Raw genomic sequence first — 16,772 nt, 5'->3', positions numbered from 1 at the left:
GTATATATATATATACGGTATATATATATATACGGTATATATATATATATATATATATATATATATATATATATATATATATACGGTATATATATATATATATATATATATATACGGTATATATATATATATATATACGGTATATATATATATATATATATACGGTATATATATATATATATATACGGTATATATATATATATATATATATATATATATATATATATATATATATATATATATATATATATATGAATTTGTGTGCTTCTTTCACTAAAACCGACTGGTCTTTCCCCACCCAAAGCGTTGTCCTGCTTCAACTGAAAACAGATGCTCAACCAAACAGAAGTGGGGATGTCAGAGTGATTGATAGAGAAGGGGGGGGAAACCCAGAATTTTGAGCTGAGAATAGAACTTTATTTGACAGGTTAGCCAACAAGGGTGGCTAATCAAGAGAAGAGTTCCACAGAGCATGTGCAAACAGCTCAGATGAGGGAGAGAATCCAGGAGGTCAGAGTGAGGCAGGAACCCCCCCCCCCCCCCCGGAATTTTACCAATCTGGCCACTTTTCGCCTACCTAATAAAAGAGGAAGAGTTTTGATATTCAAAAGAAAGAGAGAGAAGAGCTGCCTGCCCAGTCAGTGCCCAACTCCCGACGGGAAGACATTTGTTATTTTGAGCTACTTTAATCTTTCTGTTGGGAGGCTTATAGGCTGCTCTGAGCCAGGGGGAGAGCAGGAGAGGCAACCAAGAAAAAGAAATAAAAGAGAAAGAATTCAAAATGGCTAAAAGGGCGCCTGAGAGGAGAGCTTCCCCAGGCACGACTGAGGGAGGAATGAGGTGCCTGAGGGGAAAATGATGGTGGATCAAAATGGCCTCCCTCTCCCTGCCAAAATCCCCTCAGAGCCTTTTGAGAAGTTTTATTCCTGTTTTCTTTATTTTATTAGTTGTACTAAATAGATATTCAAAGGAGATTTTCTCTGCCTTTGTCTGCCCTTTACATTATTGTTTAAAATGGAGCCCTTTGTTCTTCAGTTCTCTGTTACTTAAATTATTACTATATACAGTACATTGTGTCTTCTGTTGGCTATTCCAAAAAATTTTCAGAAAAGCCTTTAAAATTAACATTAAAATTAAAGTGTAAAAACAAACCAGAGCATAAAATGCACTGATTTAAAAAACAAAATGAAAAACATTTTCTTTAAAATTTATTCACAGGTGTGTTTTTAACCGTGATATCCTTTTTTGTCTGTTATATGTAGTCATTTGCTTTGTCCTTAGCATGTTTTGAAACAAACGTTTAAATGTTTCAAATATAATACAAACAACTGCCAAACTAAAACAATATATTTTAAATGTTATGACAATTGTAAAATTGTGTTTATCAGAAGTTGTGGGCTGGACTGGATGCTTTCAAGGAGAGACGGGACAGCCACTTCTCAGGGTCTGCTGTTTTATTTTTTATTTATTTTATTTTTTATTTTAATTCCATTTATATCCCGCCCTTCTCCGAAGACTCAGGGCGGCTTACAAGCTTAGCAGTTTGCAAACCCCCTGTTTGAGCAGGGGGTTGGACTAGATGATCTCCAAGGTCCCTTCCAACACTGTTATTCTGTTTTATTTTCTATCTATAATGCCCTTTTTTACTTCCTTCTGTTACATTTTATCCAGCCATCTATTTTGCCCCTTACATGTTTTATAATAAAAATTTTAAAGGTTAAAAAAAGTTAAAGGCAAAAAAAAACAGCAATGCATAAAATACAGAGTTTGAAAGGAGAAAAATTCAGAGATATTTCAGAGGCAGAATCTGGGTATGAAAGAAACTCATAGCCAGGAAGATGCTGATGGCAATTTGTACTCCTCACAGATAATCAGATAAAAGAATAAGTACAAGGTGCACGCACATTGTTTGAATGTAAACATTATATCAAAAATAGAACTGTCTCTTCTTCCTTTAGGTTGTGAGCCAAAAGCAAAGCTCTCTAAACAAATATGGCTACTGCCCAAATCATGCACATCGGCCAGAAGCATAAAACCTTGAAGGTAGGACACGCCAGATGAACAAAATGGTTAGGAAAGAAAATGGGGCATTTGTTTTTTTGAATTTGCTCTCTTAACAGACATGCAAACCATTTTTGTCTGATGCAGGAAACAGCCCTCTTTCCAAGCCGAATTGCTTCTGAGCAAGAGTCCCTGGTTCTGGTGAAAAGGCTGCTCGCTGTTTCAATTTCCTGCATCAGTTACTTGCGAGGTCTCTTCCCGGAAAGCTCATATGGAACCTGCTATGTAGATGGTAACCATGTTTGTTGCCTTAACTCCATAACTGAGATTGCTCTGGAGCAAGAAGGGGCCGGCCTTCTTTGCCCACCTCCCTTTTGGCAGCCTCCAGGGCTGTCTCCAGTGCCGTGGCCCAAACCTGTGTCACCTAAAATAGCCAAAGCATTTTGAAGATCCAGTGTGCTAAATTTATTAGCAGGCAAAAAGTAAAACAATGTGCAGATACTACTCAACTTGCAACCATTCATACAATGCCACTGAAAAAAGTGACTTTCTTGACTGTTGCAATGCAATGATCAAAATTTGCATGCTTGGCCACTGACTTGTTTTTTATGATCGTTGCAGTATCCCGGGGTCATGTGATCGCTCTTTGTGACCTGACAAGCCAAGTCAATGGGGAAGCCAGATTCACTTAATAGCTGTGTTACTCACTTTACAAAGAGCCTTGGTGGAGCAGTGGGCTAATGCCTCCTTAAGTAACACCAGCTGCCTGCAATTAGTGCAGGTTCGCGTCCCACCAGGCTCAAGGTTGACTCAGCCTTCCATCCTTCGAGGTAGGTAAAATGAGGACCCAGATTGTTGGGGGCAATAAGCTGACTTTGTAATAATGCCGCTTGGGGTGGTGGTGAAAGCCCTAATAAGCAGGCATATACAGTACATAGAATGAAGGCTACTGCTAAGCACATTGATTTGTGCTTTAGATTGTAAGCCGCCCTGAGTCTTCGGAGAAGGGCGGGATATAAATGGGATTAAAAAAAAACTGTAGCAAGAGAAATTTGGGGGTCAGTTGGGGTAATAGGTCTGGGGCTAGCTGTACACTGGACTCCCAGCAAAGCACTGACCGCTGGTTGGGCAACTCTTAGCCAAAGCAGAACTATAAGCTACATAGGTTGTTCTTGCTTAACAACGGCTATTGAGACCAGCAACTCTGTCCTTAAAAGAGGTCATTAAGTGAAGCGTTCCTTGACTGTGACTTGTGATTTTTACTGTCAGTTTCTCCACTGACTTTGCTTATTAGAAGTCAGATATGAAGGCTGGTTTAGTGTAATAAAAGAAAAAGTTCAAAAGACAAAAAAATTAAAAAGGCAACAATTAACCCATAGCCTATCAAGTGAGTATAATACCTGCAATTATATTGGCTTGGGCAGGGAAAATCACCTTACATTTTGACATTATAAGGCTGTCATGAAAACGATCATTTCAATGCATTAAAAAGCAATTGCACAATTAATTCATACTTTCACAATGATCAGTCTTCACAGCACCTGAAAATGAACCTGATAAAACATTGGTTAATTCTAGATCATTATGTACTTCTTTTTCCAGACATATGTTTAAAAATCCTCCGAGAAGATAAAAGTTGCCAGGGATCTCTCCAAGTGGTCAAATGGTAAGAGTGAGAAAAGGCCAGAATACAGTACTTGAGCACCTGTCAATATACTTTCAATATACTGCATTAGCCAATGATTATGCAAAGCCAGAGATATTGTCTTTACTATTAAGTAATCTGGTTTAAATGTTGCATTTCAGGGTTTGGTTTTGTTTTTTATTAGTGATCGGCTGTTAATTGCAGCTTAGAAATTTTTTGTATCAACAGATTTTGAATGTTTACTCATCTGTATTTCTTCTTTGATAGGATCCAGGGATGTTTCGATGCACTGGAAAAGAACTATGTAAGTTGTAATTAAACTCACATTGAAAGTGTCTTTGATGCAGTGTGATTTCATCTCAGATTTTCAGAATAAAAAAAGTCGTCTTGTTCTTTTGCTGTGAATGAACTTCCACACAAAAGCAATTCCGTGCAAAGCTACATGCTGAAAACTTTCAAATACTTAACTTTGATATTTTGTCTTTGACTATAGAAGTGTTAATAAATCTCATTAACTGGCATATTATTAAGAGAGACCTGGAAGTATTATATGCCTTATATCCCTGTGTAGAATGCATATTTTTGTGCTGTGTAGGGATTAAGTTGTATGCAAAGATCACAACTTGTTATAATTAGGAAAGATTTTTCCGAGAGAGACTGAAAATGTCAGTAAATTTTAAGAGGAATATGAATATGATCCATGGCCATATCTAATCAGGAAAAGATAAAATTAAAAAGATTTTTTAATTTTGAAAAAGGATTGAGGGATTGGATCCTTGGACAACTGGAAAAAACAACAACAACCAAAGCTTCTGTCTTTGTAATGAATCTAAATGGCCACAGAGTGTCAGTAACGTTTCTTGCAATGCATCCGAGTCCTTAAATTCTTGAAATTCTTCATGGGGAAATGACATCTATTGCAGAAATAGGTCTATCGGATCCCATTGTGACGAGGCAGGAGAAATATTTCCTATCCTCTTCCTTAGCATGGAAGGAAGCATTAACACTTCTTCTTTTGCCTCGTAGCCTGAAGTCTGGTCAACCTTCCAGCAACTTCAAATAAAAATTAAAAGATATTAGGGTTTTAGATTTAATCCCCAAAGTTGCTTTGAAGTATGAATATCATGTTTGTCTGCAACAGGCCTAAAACATTTGTATCTGTCTGCCCTGTGAAAAAGCTAAATGTTTAAAAATACATTTTAAATTGTGGTGGACAGGTATTGCATTCAGATTGGTGACTGGGACTGAAAAGCAATGACGGGCATATTGTAAATAAATTGCAGGTTTTGAACAGCCTCTCTCTTTCAATTTTGCAGCTACACATGGCAGTTTTGGCAGTAAGTACTATGTACAAATTTTCTTTCTTCATTCTCTAATCAGTAGAAATAGAAAAAAAGGAGAAGAAATAGAGATGTGCAAAAAAACCAACAACTCTTGCCTACCTCAGACGGTATCCTTTTTATGATGCCCCAAAGCATGCTCTGATCTTCCAGTTTTAAAGCTGGGTTGCTTTAAACCCTTCTCACTCTAGGAGGCAGAGCTAAAACATTCATAATACTCCTTAGAGTAGGAAAGCATCGTTTCTTCCTTCTAGTTAGTCTAGTTATCAGTGGAACAGCTTGCCTCCATCACCATCACCGCTGTACCTGAGCCCATCTGCCTGGCTGCAGACCGTTCTCTTTCTATCTTCCCTTCCACCTTTCCCAGCATTATAGACTTCTGCAGAAAGCTACAGCGTCACCTGTCTGAATTATTTTCATTTGAACTTGGTCACTGGTGCCTTGAATGAGAATTCTATCGTAGCTGAGAGTTTGTAAGAGAGGACCAGGCTGAGATTGAGAAAGGGGCCAAACACTCCATCGGTCTTAAGTCCCTTCGTGCCCACAAGCAATCTAAGTCCTGTCCACCTTGAATTCCTTTGATTCTTATCTATCACCAGTTTGCTTTCACAGTTAGTAGTTCAGATTCTTGGAGACGGCTTAAACTTGCAATAAATCCTTATATTCCTTTGAAATTGCCCAGGTTTCCCAAATTCCGCACTTGACAAAGTCAACGTGAGTCAATCAATCAATCAATCAATCAATCAATCAATCAAATCACATAGATTATTAGATTTCTGCTTGAATTGGACCATCTGGGATATTGTGCTAGATGTTTTCATGAAAGTAATACATTTGGGTGTGTGGAAGGAGTGCATTGCTTTGACAAAGTTGCTTCCAAGGAGTTAATACCTCCCACCAGGGGGAAAAAAAGCAAAAATGAAGTACTAATGCCAGGAAAGATTACTTCTCTTCCAACTTTTCTTTTTGCTATTGGAAAGATAAAACCTTCTTTCACTAGTGGAACAATTGGACAAAACCTCAAAGTAACACAAAATGGTTTGGTGAGACAAATGGCATCACCTTACCATCTTAGCTAAACAGATCATGTTATCTCCATTCTGCAGAACCCCTTACTGAAAATTAAATGTGGCCACACACTTCTGCCATTAGAGCTGTTTTAAAACAAATTTCTTGTGTATTGGAAGAGTTGATGAATTGACCACAGTTATCTATGTAGGTGGTGAACAATTCTCTGGATAAGAGCTTGGCTTATGGAAAAATTTACATAATTTCTCCAAATATAGACACACTTCTCATCATTTTATAATTTGCTCAGTTTATATGACCAGTTATAGATGCAGGAAGAATGACAAAAAGAAACATTCCTGCAGTTATGATTATCAGTCTGTGATCAAACGAAGCTGTGGTTTGGCTTTATTTTATTATGACAGTTCACTGAAGAGCCATATTAATTTTGTCTGCTTTGTTGAAACAGATCTATACTAATCCCAAAGACCCTGAGGTAAGAGGTACAAGCTGTAAACCACAAGCAATATAAGAATTTTTTTCACTTCATATTTAAGTCAGCCAGGATTCATCTGATTAGTTGCCTTGATAATGATGCAGATCAAATATATAAATTCCCTTTTGTATCATCATTACATCTATTGAATCAGACATTTTGCTTGCTTCATTCAGTGTGGGCCACTTCACACTTTTTCCATCCTCCTTCAGACAATTTTTTTGTCCAAACCTCTGATTATCTCTGTGCATTAAAAATTCAGAAAGTTTCCAATGGATGGAAACTGATCAAGGAGAGAATCAACCTAGAACTAAGGAGAAATCTCCTAACAGTGAGAACAGTGAGAATCAGAAGCTGTGGGTGTTTCATCACTGCAGGTTTTAAGAAGAGAAAATGGACAGTCATTTGTCCGGAATGGTATTGGGTCTTCTGCTTGAGCAGGGGGTTGGACTAGAAGACCTCTAAGGTCCCTTCCAACTCTGTTCTGTTGTTTTGATAATTAACACACTGTCTTTAAGAGAAAGTTTGATATTACGTTTATGCTGTGGAAATATTAGTTAATTTCCTATTCAATTTCTTTGCCTATCTTATAGGCCTGTCTCTGTTCTTATAATGCTGTAATTTTTTTTCTGTCATGTTTCTATATTTTATAATTGACCGAAAGAATTGTAAACTTTTCTGAGTAACAATGATCACTGATGGGGTATAAATTTGTATTTGAATATAAAATAAGTGCTTCAGTTTTCTCTGTAAAAAAGTGAAACAAGATCAAGTTCTGTTTACTGTTCAATTTTTAGCGCCTGACAGAATTCTATCAGTTTAAATTCAAATACTCGAAGAATGGACCTCAGATGGACTTTGCTAGGTAACTTTCTTGTTCTTTAATTTGTGGAAAGAGCAGACACTTTGTATTAAATGTCTCATGAGATGGAAACTATTGTAAGGAGCACCTATTCTGACTTCTTTAATTTTTAATATTTTCCTTATCTAAGTACAGTCTCTAATGTATGTCTATTAACAAATCCATTATTTTATTTTATTTTCAGAACTATGGAAAGTGATTACTGTAGCAAATTGCTTCTTAAGGCGCAAACCTTGCTAAATACAGTTGCTTCCCATTCATTGTGCATCTAATCAGTTTGAAATCAGAATAATAGTTCCAAGGCCATGTTGGAAATTGGCAGGTTGATTAGGAAATCTCAGCATAGACCCAAAAGGAACATTTTTCCATCTGGTGGTACAATTCATGTGGAAATATATTCCAATATTGAAGCACTTTTTAGTATTAATAGTAGTAATTTTGGGACTTGAGGAACAACAACAAAAAAAATAGACACGTGGTTTACCCCTTTTTGGACAGCTCATCCTTCATTATGCACCAGTCTCATAGTCTGGTCACTGTGTGAACTGAAGCTGCTTGTGAAAAACAGAGTTATATATTGTACCTACATCCAGCCTCTCTCTCTCTCTCTCTCTCTCTCTCTCTCTCTCTCTCTCTCTCTCTCTCTCTCTCTCTCTCTCTCTCTCTCTCTCTCTCTCTCTCTCTCTCTCTATCTGCTGGGTCCCTTCGGTCTAATGGGAATTAATGCACCATTTCTTATTTCTTCAAAGGAGACACACAGAGACATAAATTCAGTAGTCCCAACAAAAGAGTATTTATAGTCTTTTTGTGTGTTTGGAGATGAGCCCTGGTGCATCATAGTGTCAATTCACTGTTAATGACCCAGTTTATAATTCTAGACAATTGCCAACCACCAATGTGCCTTCATTGCCCTATTTATCTTATTGAGTCTACAGCTTTGTTCTGCCCTTCCAGTAAAATGAGTCAGTGGGTGCTCTATATTTGCCCTAATGTCATGGCTAGTGTTGAGTTTTTGCTATTTCGGCTTACACTGTGAGTGAGAAGTGGCACTCTAATCCTGACAAATGTCTAGTTGTGGAATATACGCATCTGACCTACTCTGGCTTAATTAATGTATCATCCTATTTGTGGCAAATCCATCTAGCTGTTTCTTAACAAGTCTTTTTCAGTAGGGAGTCCTTCTGGCATTGGATCAATGTAGCATTGGTTTAGGTACTTAACATTGGGCTCAAAGCAACTTTACTTAGCGACCAAAATACTTTTGGATGGCACATTTTGTTTGGATATAGTCCATGTGCCTTCTTGTCCCCTTTTTTAGGATGGTTAATCATTTAGTGTCCAGTGAAGTCATTTGTTTTGTTCTATTAATGTCTCTAAGTTATTCCTGTTGTGAGCAGCTTATATTCTGGGGAATACTGTAAAGTTGGTACTCAGGCAGCATCACAGTATGATTCTATTTAATTTCACAATTAATTACAATTACCATTCTTTAATTGCACTCATAAGGAAATGAGGGGAGCGGGAACCTAGTCATACATCTTTCAAATTATTTCCCCCATTCTGTGAAACACATTGCCATGTGAGATGTGGGAGGCTTACAGAACAAGACCTTGAATTTATTTAATTTTTTTTATTCTGCAGAGCATATGGTTGCTGCTGCTGCTGCTAGAGCTGCCTCAGTTAGGCTAAAGGGATTGAATATTGTTTTAATGGTTGCTACTATTACTTGCATGAGCTTAAATGGACTCCAGAAGATGGTAGAGGACAGGAAGGCCTGGAGGAATGTTGTCCATAGGGTCGCGATGGGTCGGACACGACTTCACAGCTAACAACAACAACTATTACTTGCAAATAGCTTTTGTGGAAGTGGAGCAGCCTCTAAATAACTGATGAAATGTAAATCTGTATTTGAATACAGGCAGAGTCCTCAACTTACAACAGTGTGTTTAATATTTTAGGAATGAAATTGCTGTCTTAAGCAATTAAAGTTTAAGGCAGTAATTTAGCTCTTAACATTTCTTATTTATCCCAATCTGCAAAAAGAGCCCAAATTCTTAGCCTCATCCATTCAGGGAAGCCTCTGGGATTTACAAAAATCTATGCTGGCAGGCTGCATGTGCATTCTTGGTTTAAGCTTTTTTTTAACATTTGTGTTGTTTTCCTGGTAGTTCTCAAGTCAGCTTTCACAATGGAACAACCAGCGATGAAATTAAAAAAGCCAGCATCCTATTGATCCGCAAATTATATGTATTGATGCAGCATCTTGGACCACTACCTAATGATATTACTTTGACCATGAAACTGTTCTATTACAAAGATGGTAGGTGGCTTCCACTTAGGACAAAACCCAACCCAGAGATCTTAGAAGTTGCCTTGAAATGAATCTCAAGCCTAGGAGCTGGCAACCCAACTAGAACTAAAGGTGGTAATCAGTAATAAAGCAGAGACCAGATCCTTGCTCTCTGTATGTGCACGTGTGAGTGATTGCGTGGAGGTGAAATTGAAAATCCTAGCTCAGGACTTGAGGACCTTGAAATGGGAAATAGTGCCCTCACCACTGGTTCTGCTAAAAAACAGCTCTATCATTTCCTCTCCCAGTTGTTTGCATTCAAGTTGCTCTCTCGAGGAACAAGAATTTACATTTTTCTCCTTCTCCTTCCTCTTCTTTCCCTTCCCTGTTGTATTTTCTAGACAAAATAATTTCTGTCCATAACTTTGTTATTTTTATTAATCTAAAAAAATCACTATGGGAAACTTTTTGGCTGAATCATAAAGTGAAAATGTCTTAAATAAATTATTGGGGCAAATTCATGCACAAGATCATGGAATTTATTGAGATGCTTTGCCCAACGCTTGCTATCTCTGTCTGTCTGTCTGTCTATCTATCTATCTATCATCTATCTATCTATCTATCTATCTATCTATCTATCTATCTATCTATCTATCTATCTATCTATCTATCTATCTCACAGCGCAAAGCATCTAAATAAATCCCATGATCTTGTGTGCGTGCGTGTGCGCATGCGTGTGTGTGTATAGGCTCTTGTTGCTCCAGATTTCACACCCGCTTCTTTTGCAGTCACGCCCATTGATTACCAGCCTCATGGCTTCAAGGAAGGCAACAGCTTAGATGGTCTGCTTTTTGATGGTGATCCCGTGAATCTCAAAGTAGGATCTGTTTCGACTGGATTCCATGTGTTGAAAGTAAGGGTGACAACAGACAGCAAAAGGATGGGGATGCTGGAGAACAATCTGGTGGAAGAGAATGGCCCCACTGAAATATCCCACCAAGGTTTGGATTGTGATGATGATGAAGAAGAAGAAGACAGCACTAAAGTACCAGAACAGGTTACATTGTCTTTTTCACAAACCAGTTTGTATAAAAATGGGGGTGATTTTATAGTGGGAGTTTTGCTTCCTAACATCAGTCGTAAAACGGATTATGAGGTGGTTGTGCATGGTCTTATTACTTAAAGGCAGGGCACCTGTTTTCAGTAAATATATTGTTATGTCTTTTTTTAAGGCAAAGCTGAATTACTTTACTCCCAGGAGGCTTATAGGCATGCCTAATTGTTTGGTAGGTTTGCTGGAAAAAAACTTTCAGCTTCCTGCATGATGACACGATTCTTTGAATATATATGTTGATAGTACAGGCTTAAATTGTCTTTACATTAGACCTGAAGGATGATGGGACAGGCTGGTCCATTGAAGGTGGATCAAACCCATCTCCCAGGAAGACCTGAGGGAAAGAATAAAGGCTAAAGCTACACACAATGAGACAAGATCCACAGATTAAAACTTGGGGGAAACCAGTATGGCGTACGAACATTATTGGAAAGATCAAGATTTAAATTCATGAATCAGTCTAGCTGGACAATGAAACATCTGCAAGCAAAGAAAGTAGTTCAGAGAGCACCAAGAATTCCACTCTTCAGTCCTGAACTACAGCTATTCTCTTCGATTGTTACCTCAAGGGTTTTTCTTAGTGAGAAAACATTGGAAGAGGTGATGCTGTTTGCATCTTTTTGAGCCCCGGGGAAGTAAGGTGGCTTACTCAATCTAGTAAATAAATAATTGGTTAGCTATGGGGAAAAGTTAATATCTGACTTCTTATGAAGTGGAAAAGAGCTTCTGGTAACTTGTAAAAAGCCTATTGTCCCCTAGGAAAAGGATGAAATTTGTCTGTTACTATTCCTCCTCTCTTAGAGCAGGATGTGACTCTTCTTTTCATGCTCTACCTGTAGGCCATGACAGCAAAATGAAGAAAGCACATCCTCCAATTTGATTAGACGGCATAGGTGAAAATGTACCTGTTTTTTTGCGGGGGGGGGGGGAAGTGTCCCGATCTAGTTATTTTTACCCAGAAAAAAAAGTCCCTCTAGAGTTGTCCTTGCAAGTAGTTGTTCCAGTCGCATATCTGCACATGCACAGAATTTTCCCCCAGATAACAAACGCTGACACAAATCAGGAACATTGACAGAAACTGAATCTCATTTGGGCGACATGGGCCAATGAGCAAGGAAGGTTTTTGGTTGTTTTTTTTTCGGTCTATGATTTTCTATAAATGAATAAAGGTGTAATCCTCTGTGAAAGGGAAACTTCTCCTGCAGGGAACTGTTAGTGAAAGTACATTTTCAATTTCTAACGGAAAATACGTTTCACTCTCATTTCTCACTCAGTGGCCAGGTTGACCTGGAGAAAATGATGATGGTTAAACCATTAGAAAACTGTTAGTAAAATCTACCTGTTTTCTCCCCTGTGGTTATTTCTAACAGTTTTTAATTTCCCTCATTGCTTTCACTTTTAGAGCAATTGTGGCACATTTAACCTGTGGATTAACCAGTTTCATACATCCTAATGTATCATGTAGTTAATTGAGCAATACCTTTGACTGTCAGCCAGGCAAATAAGATAGTTGCATCTTCCTTCCACCCAAATTAAAAGAAACAGAACATTACATTGTGAATTGTTTTGCAGAGGATGTTTATGGCGGCTTACATGGATAAAAACAGGATGTTTGAAGAAAATGCAGCGTCACAGCACATGCCCCCTTTGAATGCAGATGTAACAGGTATATCTATCTAAAACACACATTATGTGTACATCCCAGAGGCATTGTCTGTCACTAATTGGACATTAATTGGACACTGGATTTATATGACGTAGTTTGCTTTTGAGCTACAGATCACCCTCAACCTATGACCACAACTGAGCCCAAAATCTCCATTCCTAAGCAAGACAGTCGTTAAGTGAGTTTTTCCAACCTTTTTTTTACCGCAGTTGTTAAGTGAATCTGGCTTCCCCTTTGACTTTGCTTTTCGGAAGGTCGCAAAAGGTGATCACGTCTCACACACACACACACACACCCCGGGATACTGCAACCGTCATAAATGTGAGTCAGTTGCCAAGCGTCTGAATTTTGATCATTTATTTATTTCAGAAACAATCAGAAAGGATGGAGCTGAAGAAGCAGAGAGAGAAGGCCATACTAAGACGTCTCACAAAGTGAGCATCCCAGAGCTTTGTGTCGGGCAAGCTTATCTGCGTCTGTTGTAAGCTAAACATTTAAAAGTCAGACAGAATCTGAGCCTTTTGTCTATTTCTGACTTCTGAAATCGTGGCCTCGGTTTGCCTGGCAGAGTAAGAAATGATGATCTGGTATTTTGTTTGAAGTAGTGGCTGCGTAGCTTTCTGGGCTGGTTGTTCCCTTAAGCCCCGTTTCTTGCTTAAAAAATAGGCACTTTTCCTGAGTCAGCAATCCAGATTTGCTGAGTCATTCGCTGAAGAACAGTCCTCACTCAAATACCACGACACTGTGCCTTCTCCAGAAATGCCAATCAATGGCTTATATTACAGTTTCGTGTACATTTGCAAGAGAACATCCCATCAGCGAAGAATGGGTGTCTCTTCTACCTCTTGGTGCCCAAGCTGGACCTTTATAGCAACAACAATTTTTCGGTTCGCCATTAGATTTTTTTTTATTTTTATTTTTTCATGGCGAAACTGTTGTTCCCTATTTTGCAGAGATATTGGACTGGTAGGCTTAAATGATCATGTGGCTCATTTCATGGAAAAAAGAAAATCAGGCCACTAGGCAAAAGCAGGGTTTTGGGTTGGAGGGTTTTTTGGGGGTCTGGAAAGGCTATTACTTTATGAATGATTCATTAATTCTGCTACTTAGCCGAGGGACTTTCCCTACCTATTGTCTCACTAGGAAATAGGTAAGCATAATTATGGAGCAACACGTTGCTCATTGGAATCCATGCGATGGCAGTTCAAAAAAAAAACCCCACAACTTGACACATCGTGGGTGAGATATTTGGATTTAGATTGTGCCAAATGCCGCTAAATGTAGGCAAAGGAAGCTAAAGAATGTATGGGGGTGTGATTCAGTCTCTTTCTTTGCAGTTTGCTGTACAACTAAATTAAGATGACTTGGCTTCCTGAACTAACCCCCTTTCTGAATTTGCACAATGCACTAAACCATAAACTCTTGGATATGTCTAGTTTAATTAAAAGAAGGGGCTAGAGGTGATATGATAGCAATATTCCAACATCCTTAGTTCCTACTTTTTTCCCCCTCCTATTTTGTTAAATTTGCCCAATCCTGAAATCTCTAACATATTAGACATTGCTGTTGGTAAGTACCTAGAAATATGGAGCCAAGACAGGAAATGATGCTACCAGGATATGATCTATTGATATATCAGGATGCTAGTTCATTTGACTAGGTATTATGAAATACAGAATTAAAACATGATTTCTCGTTTTGACAGCAAATTGCACATAAACTCTGGTTGACCCTACGAATTTAATTTTGTCCGCAGCTTAATGGCTCTCCTCCATCCATTTTTGTTGTCCTTTGATTAATTTGAAACTGATTGCAGTACAAGCTTTAATATGTTAACACCATTTGTGAGGTTTGTTAAATGCAAGCTTGCAAGTCTTGGAAAAAAGAAGCCTGTATAGATTTTATTTGTTTGTTGGTTTGTTTGTTTAATTTATGTGCCACCCATCTCCCCTACAAAGTGACACTGGGCGGCATAAAAATTTAGAAGAGATTAGATTTGAGCTTTGAGATGAGAACAGTGTGACGTTAAATAGTCGGTTAATGACGAAATTAAAGGAGACAAGATTGGCAAGTCTTTATATGTACCTTAACAGCTTTTACAAATTGTCATTTGCCAGCACATAGAACACATGCCTGGCCTCTTAAATTTAGCAACTGTCCAAATGTCTTTTTTTTATTTTTAAAACATGATAATTACGTTTTCCTGGCTTTCATTTTGGAGATGCCACACCCATTAAAAGAAATTGAATGGTCTAGGATCCCAAGCATTCGCTATTGTTGGGAAATGTTGAGCCTCCCCTAAAAGTTAGTTTTCCAGTTCTTTCCCATCCACCCTTCAGCATGGTCGAAGGACGACAGGGGAAAATATAGTAGCAGACTGGGTGGGGAGTCTTTTCCATCGTCCTCTAGGAAACTCTACCATCTCCTCATCCCTAATATTGGTCTTGGCAGTTCCCAAAGGCCAGAGGGTGGGTCGTGATCTCCTCTCTTGTCTCCATTCAAGGGAAGCGCATAAGGAACATCTGTCTGTGAGAAGGCCAGATAGCAGAACTCCAGAAGATGGAAATGCCTTTCTTGCCATGTCACTTTTCAATTGACATGCTTATATGGAAAGAATTCCGCTGGTGTTTTTTTTTCCTTCATTTCCCTTTTGTGTTTTTTCCTTACTGTATTTGGTAAAAAATAAAATAAAATGTGAGCCTTTTAACACGTTTCAGTTTTCCACATAAAGTTCTGGTGTTTCCTCAATATTCCCCTGTCCTTGATATATCTGTCTTATCAGGGTAAGGGTAGATCTAGAATTGATCAGTTAATTGGTGACGGCACATCACGGGCAAGGCCACCAGCATTTGAAAAAAAGTACAGTAGAACAGAATTGGAAGGGACCTTGGAGGTCTTCTAGTTCAGCCCCCTGCTTAAGCAGAAGACCCTCCATCATCCCAGACAAATGGCTGTCCAGTCTCTTCTTGAAAACCTCCAGCAATGAAGCACCCAAACATTTTAAATATATTTCATGTTTATGGTTAATTTTTCACTAATAATATAGGTAAAGGTAAAGGTAAAGGTTCCCCCGCATATGCGTGCTAGTCGTTTCCGACTCTAGGGACCGTTTCAAAGCCAAAGAGCCAGCACTTGTCTGAGGACGTCTCTGAGCTTGTCGATCGGAAGGTCGGCAGTTTGGCGGGTCAAATCCCGAGTGCCGCGTAACAGAGTGAGCGCCTGTTACTCGTCCCAGCTTCTGCCAACCTAGCAGTTCGAAAGCACGTAAAAATGCAAGTAGAAAAATAGGAACCACTACGGTGGGAAGGTAACAGCGTTCCGTGCGCCTTTGGCGTCTAGTCATGCCGGCCACATGACCACGGAGACGTCCTCGGACAAGCGCTGGCTCTTCGGCTTTGAAACGGAGATGAGCACCGGCCCCTAGAGTCGGAAACGACTAGCACGCATGTGCGGGGGAACCTTTACCTTTACCTTTACTAATTTTATTTTTATTCTAAGAATGTTGTTTGCTGTCTCTTTCCGTATTACTTTCTTTTATTTGTGTAAGATAAACGTAAACTGTTTTAGCATTGTACCAAGTCCAGCCATCCACTTTTGTGAATGAAGGGGCAGTACTGAAAATTTCAAAATAAAACAGAAGGAGTAAATGTTAATATGAATTCTTGTATTAAGTGTTCTCTTTGGTGGTTCTTGCAGACACGGCAAATGGACTTTGCTTCCAGCCAAGAAAACGCAGGCACACCGAAGAAGAAGAAGAAGAAAGCACAAGACTTGATTTGATTCTTGCCCCTCAATAGTTATGACAACTTCAGAAGCCAAAGCTGTGGCTATAATGCGCCTGGACAGTAGTTTCTGATTTCTTGCCTGTTTTGAGTAAATTTCTACAGACAACATATCTTTAGGACAATTTTGAGCCCAGTTGGAATTGGGGAAAAAAGGGACTGCTATTAGCCCAGCTGCCTTGAATCTATATAAGCAAACTGATTCTGCCATTTGCCAAGGTATTTCCCATCCTTGTCTTTGATAAAACGTCTGTCGGTGTAACAAGTATATATCAACCTGTTGGTTAACACTGTAGAAGCTTAGAAATACAGCTCAACTGTAGTACGGTACCTTTGTATCATTGTGCTTCCCTGGAGACAAAATTTCAGAGATATTTGTTATTTGACATGGAGGAGAATGCATTGGAGATGCCTGTGTGTTCTGTGTGTTCCCCCCCCCCCCGTTTTCTCTTTATTTTCGAATAAATGCAAAAGAACCATATGTACAGCTCTCATTTTTAACCGCAGGATGGGTTTCATTAATAATTGCATTTCTTGGTGGTGTTACCTAGTAGGGTAGATGGAGCC

At 38.7% G+C, this 16,772-nt stretch overlaps 1 protein-coding gene across 1 annotated transcript; it reads left to right on the top strand.

Annotated features, from left to right (window-relative positions):
- Positions 1-1,936: 1,936 nt before the first annotated feature.
- On the top strand, positions 1,937-16,686 carry HORMAD2 (HORMA domain containing 2). Its single transcript, XM_081338891.1, has 12 exons — positions 1,937-2,043; positions 2,149-2,293; positions 3,604-3,667; positions 3,914-3,950; positions 4,963-4,983; positions 6,464-6,490; positions 7,288-7,355; positions 9,521-9,672; positions 10,432-10,700; positions 12,330-12,423; positions 12,793-12,857; positions 16,120-16,686. The coding sequence occupies exons 1-12, from the start codon at positions 1,993-1,995 to the stop codon at positions 16,201-16,203; spliced, it is 1,077 nt and encodes a 358-aa protein (XP_081195017.1). The 5' UTR covers positions 1,937-1,992; the 3' UTR covers positions 16,204-16,686.
- The last annotated feature ends 86 nt before the right edge of the window (positions 16,687-16,772 follow it).

Source organism: Vipera berus (genome assembly GCF_964194415.1).
Source record: "Vipera berus genome assembly, chromosome: 14".
NCBI classification, from domain to species: domain Eukaryota; kingdom Metazoa; phylum Chordata; class Lepidosauria; order Squamata; family Viperidae; genus Vipera; species Vipera berus.
Note: the sequence above shows the minus strand (reverse complement) of the source record. Positions and strands in the feature narration are given on the sequence as shown.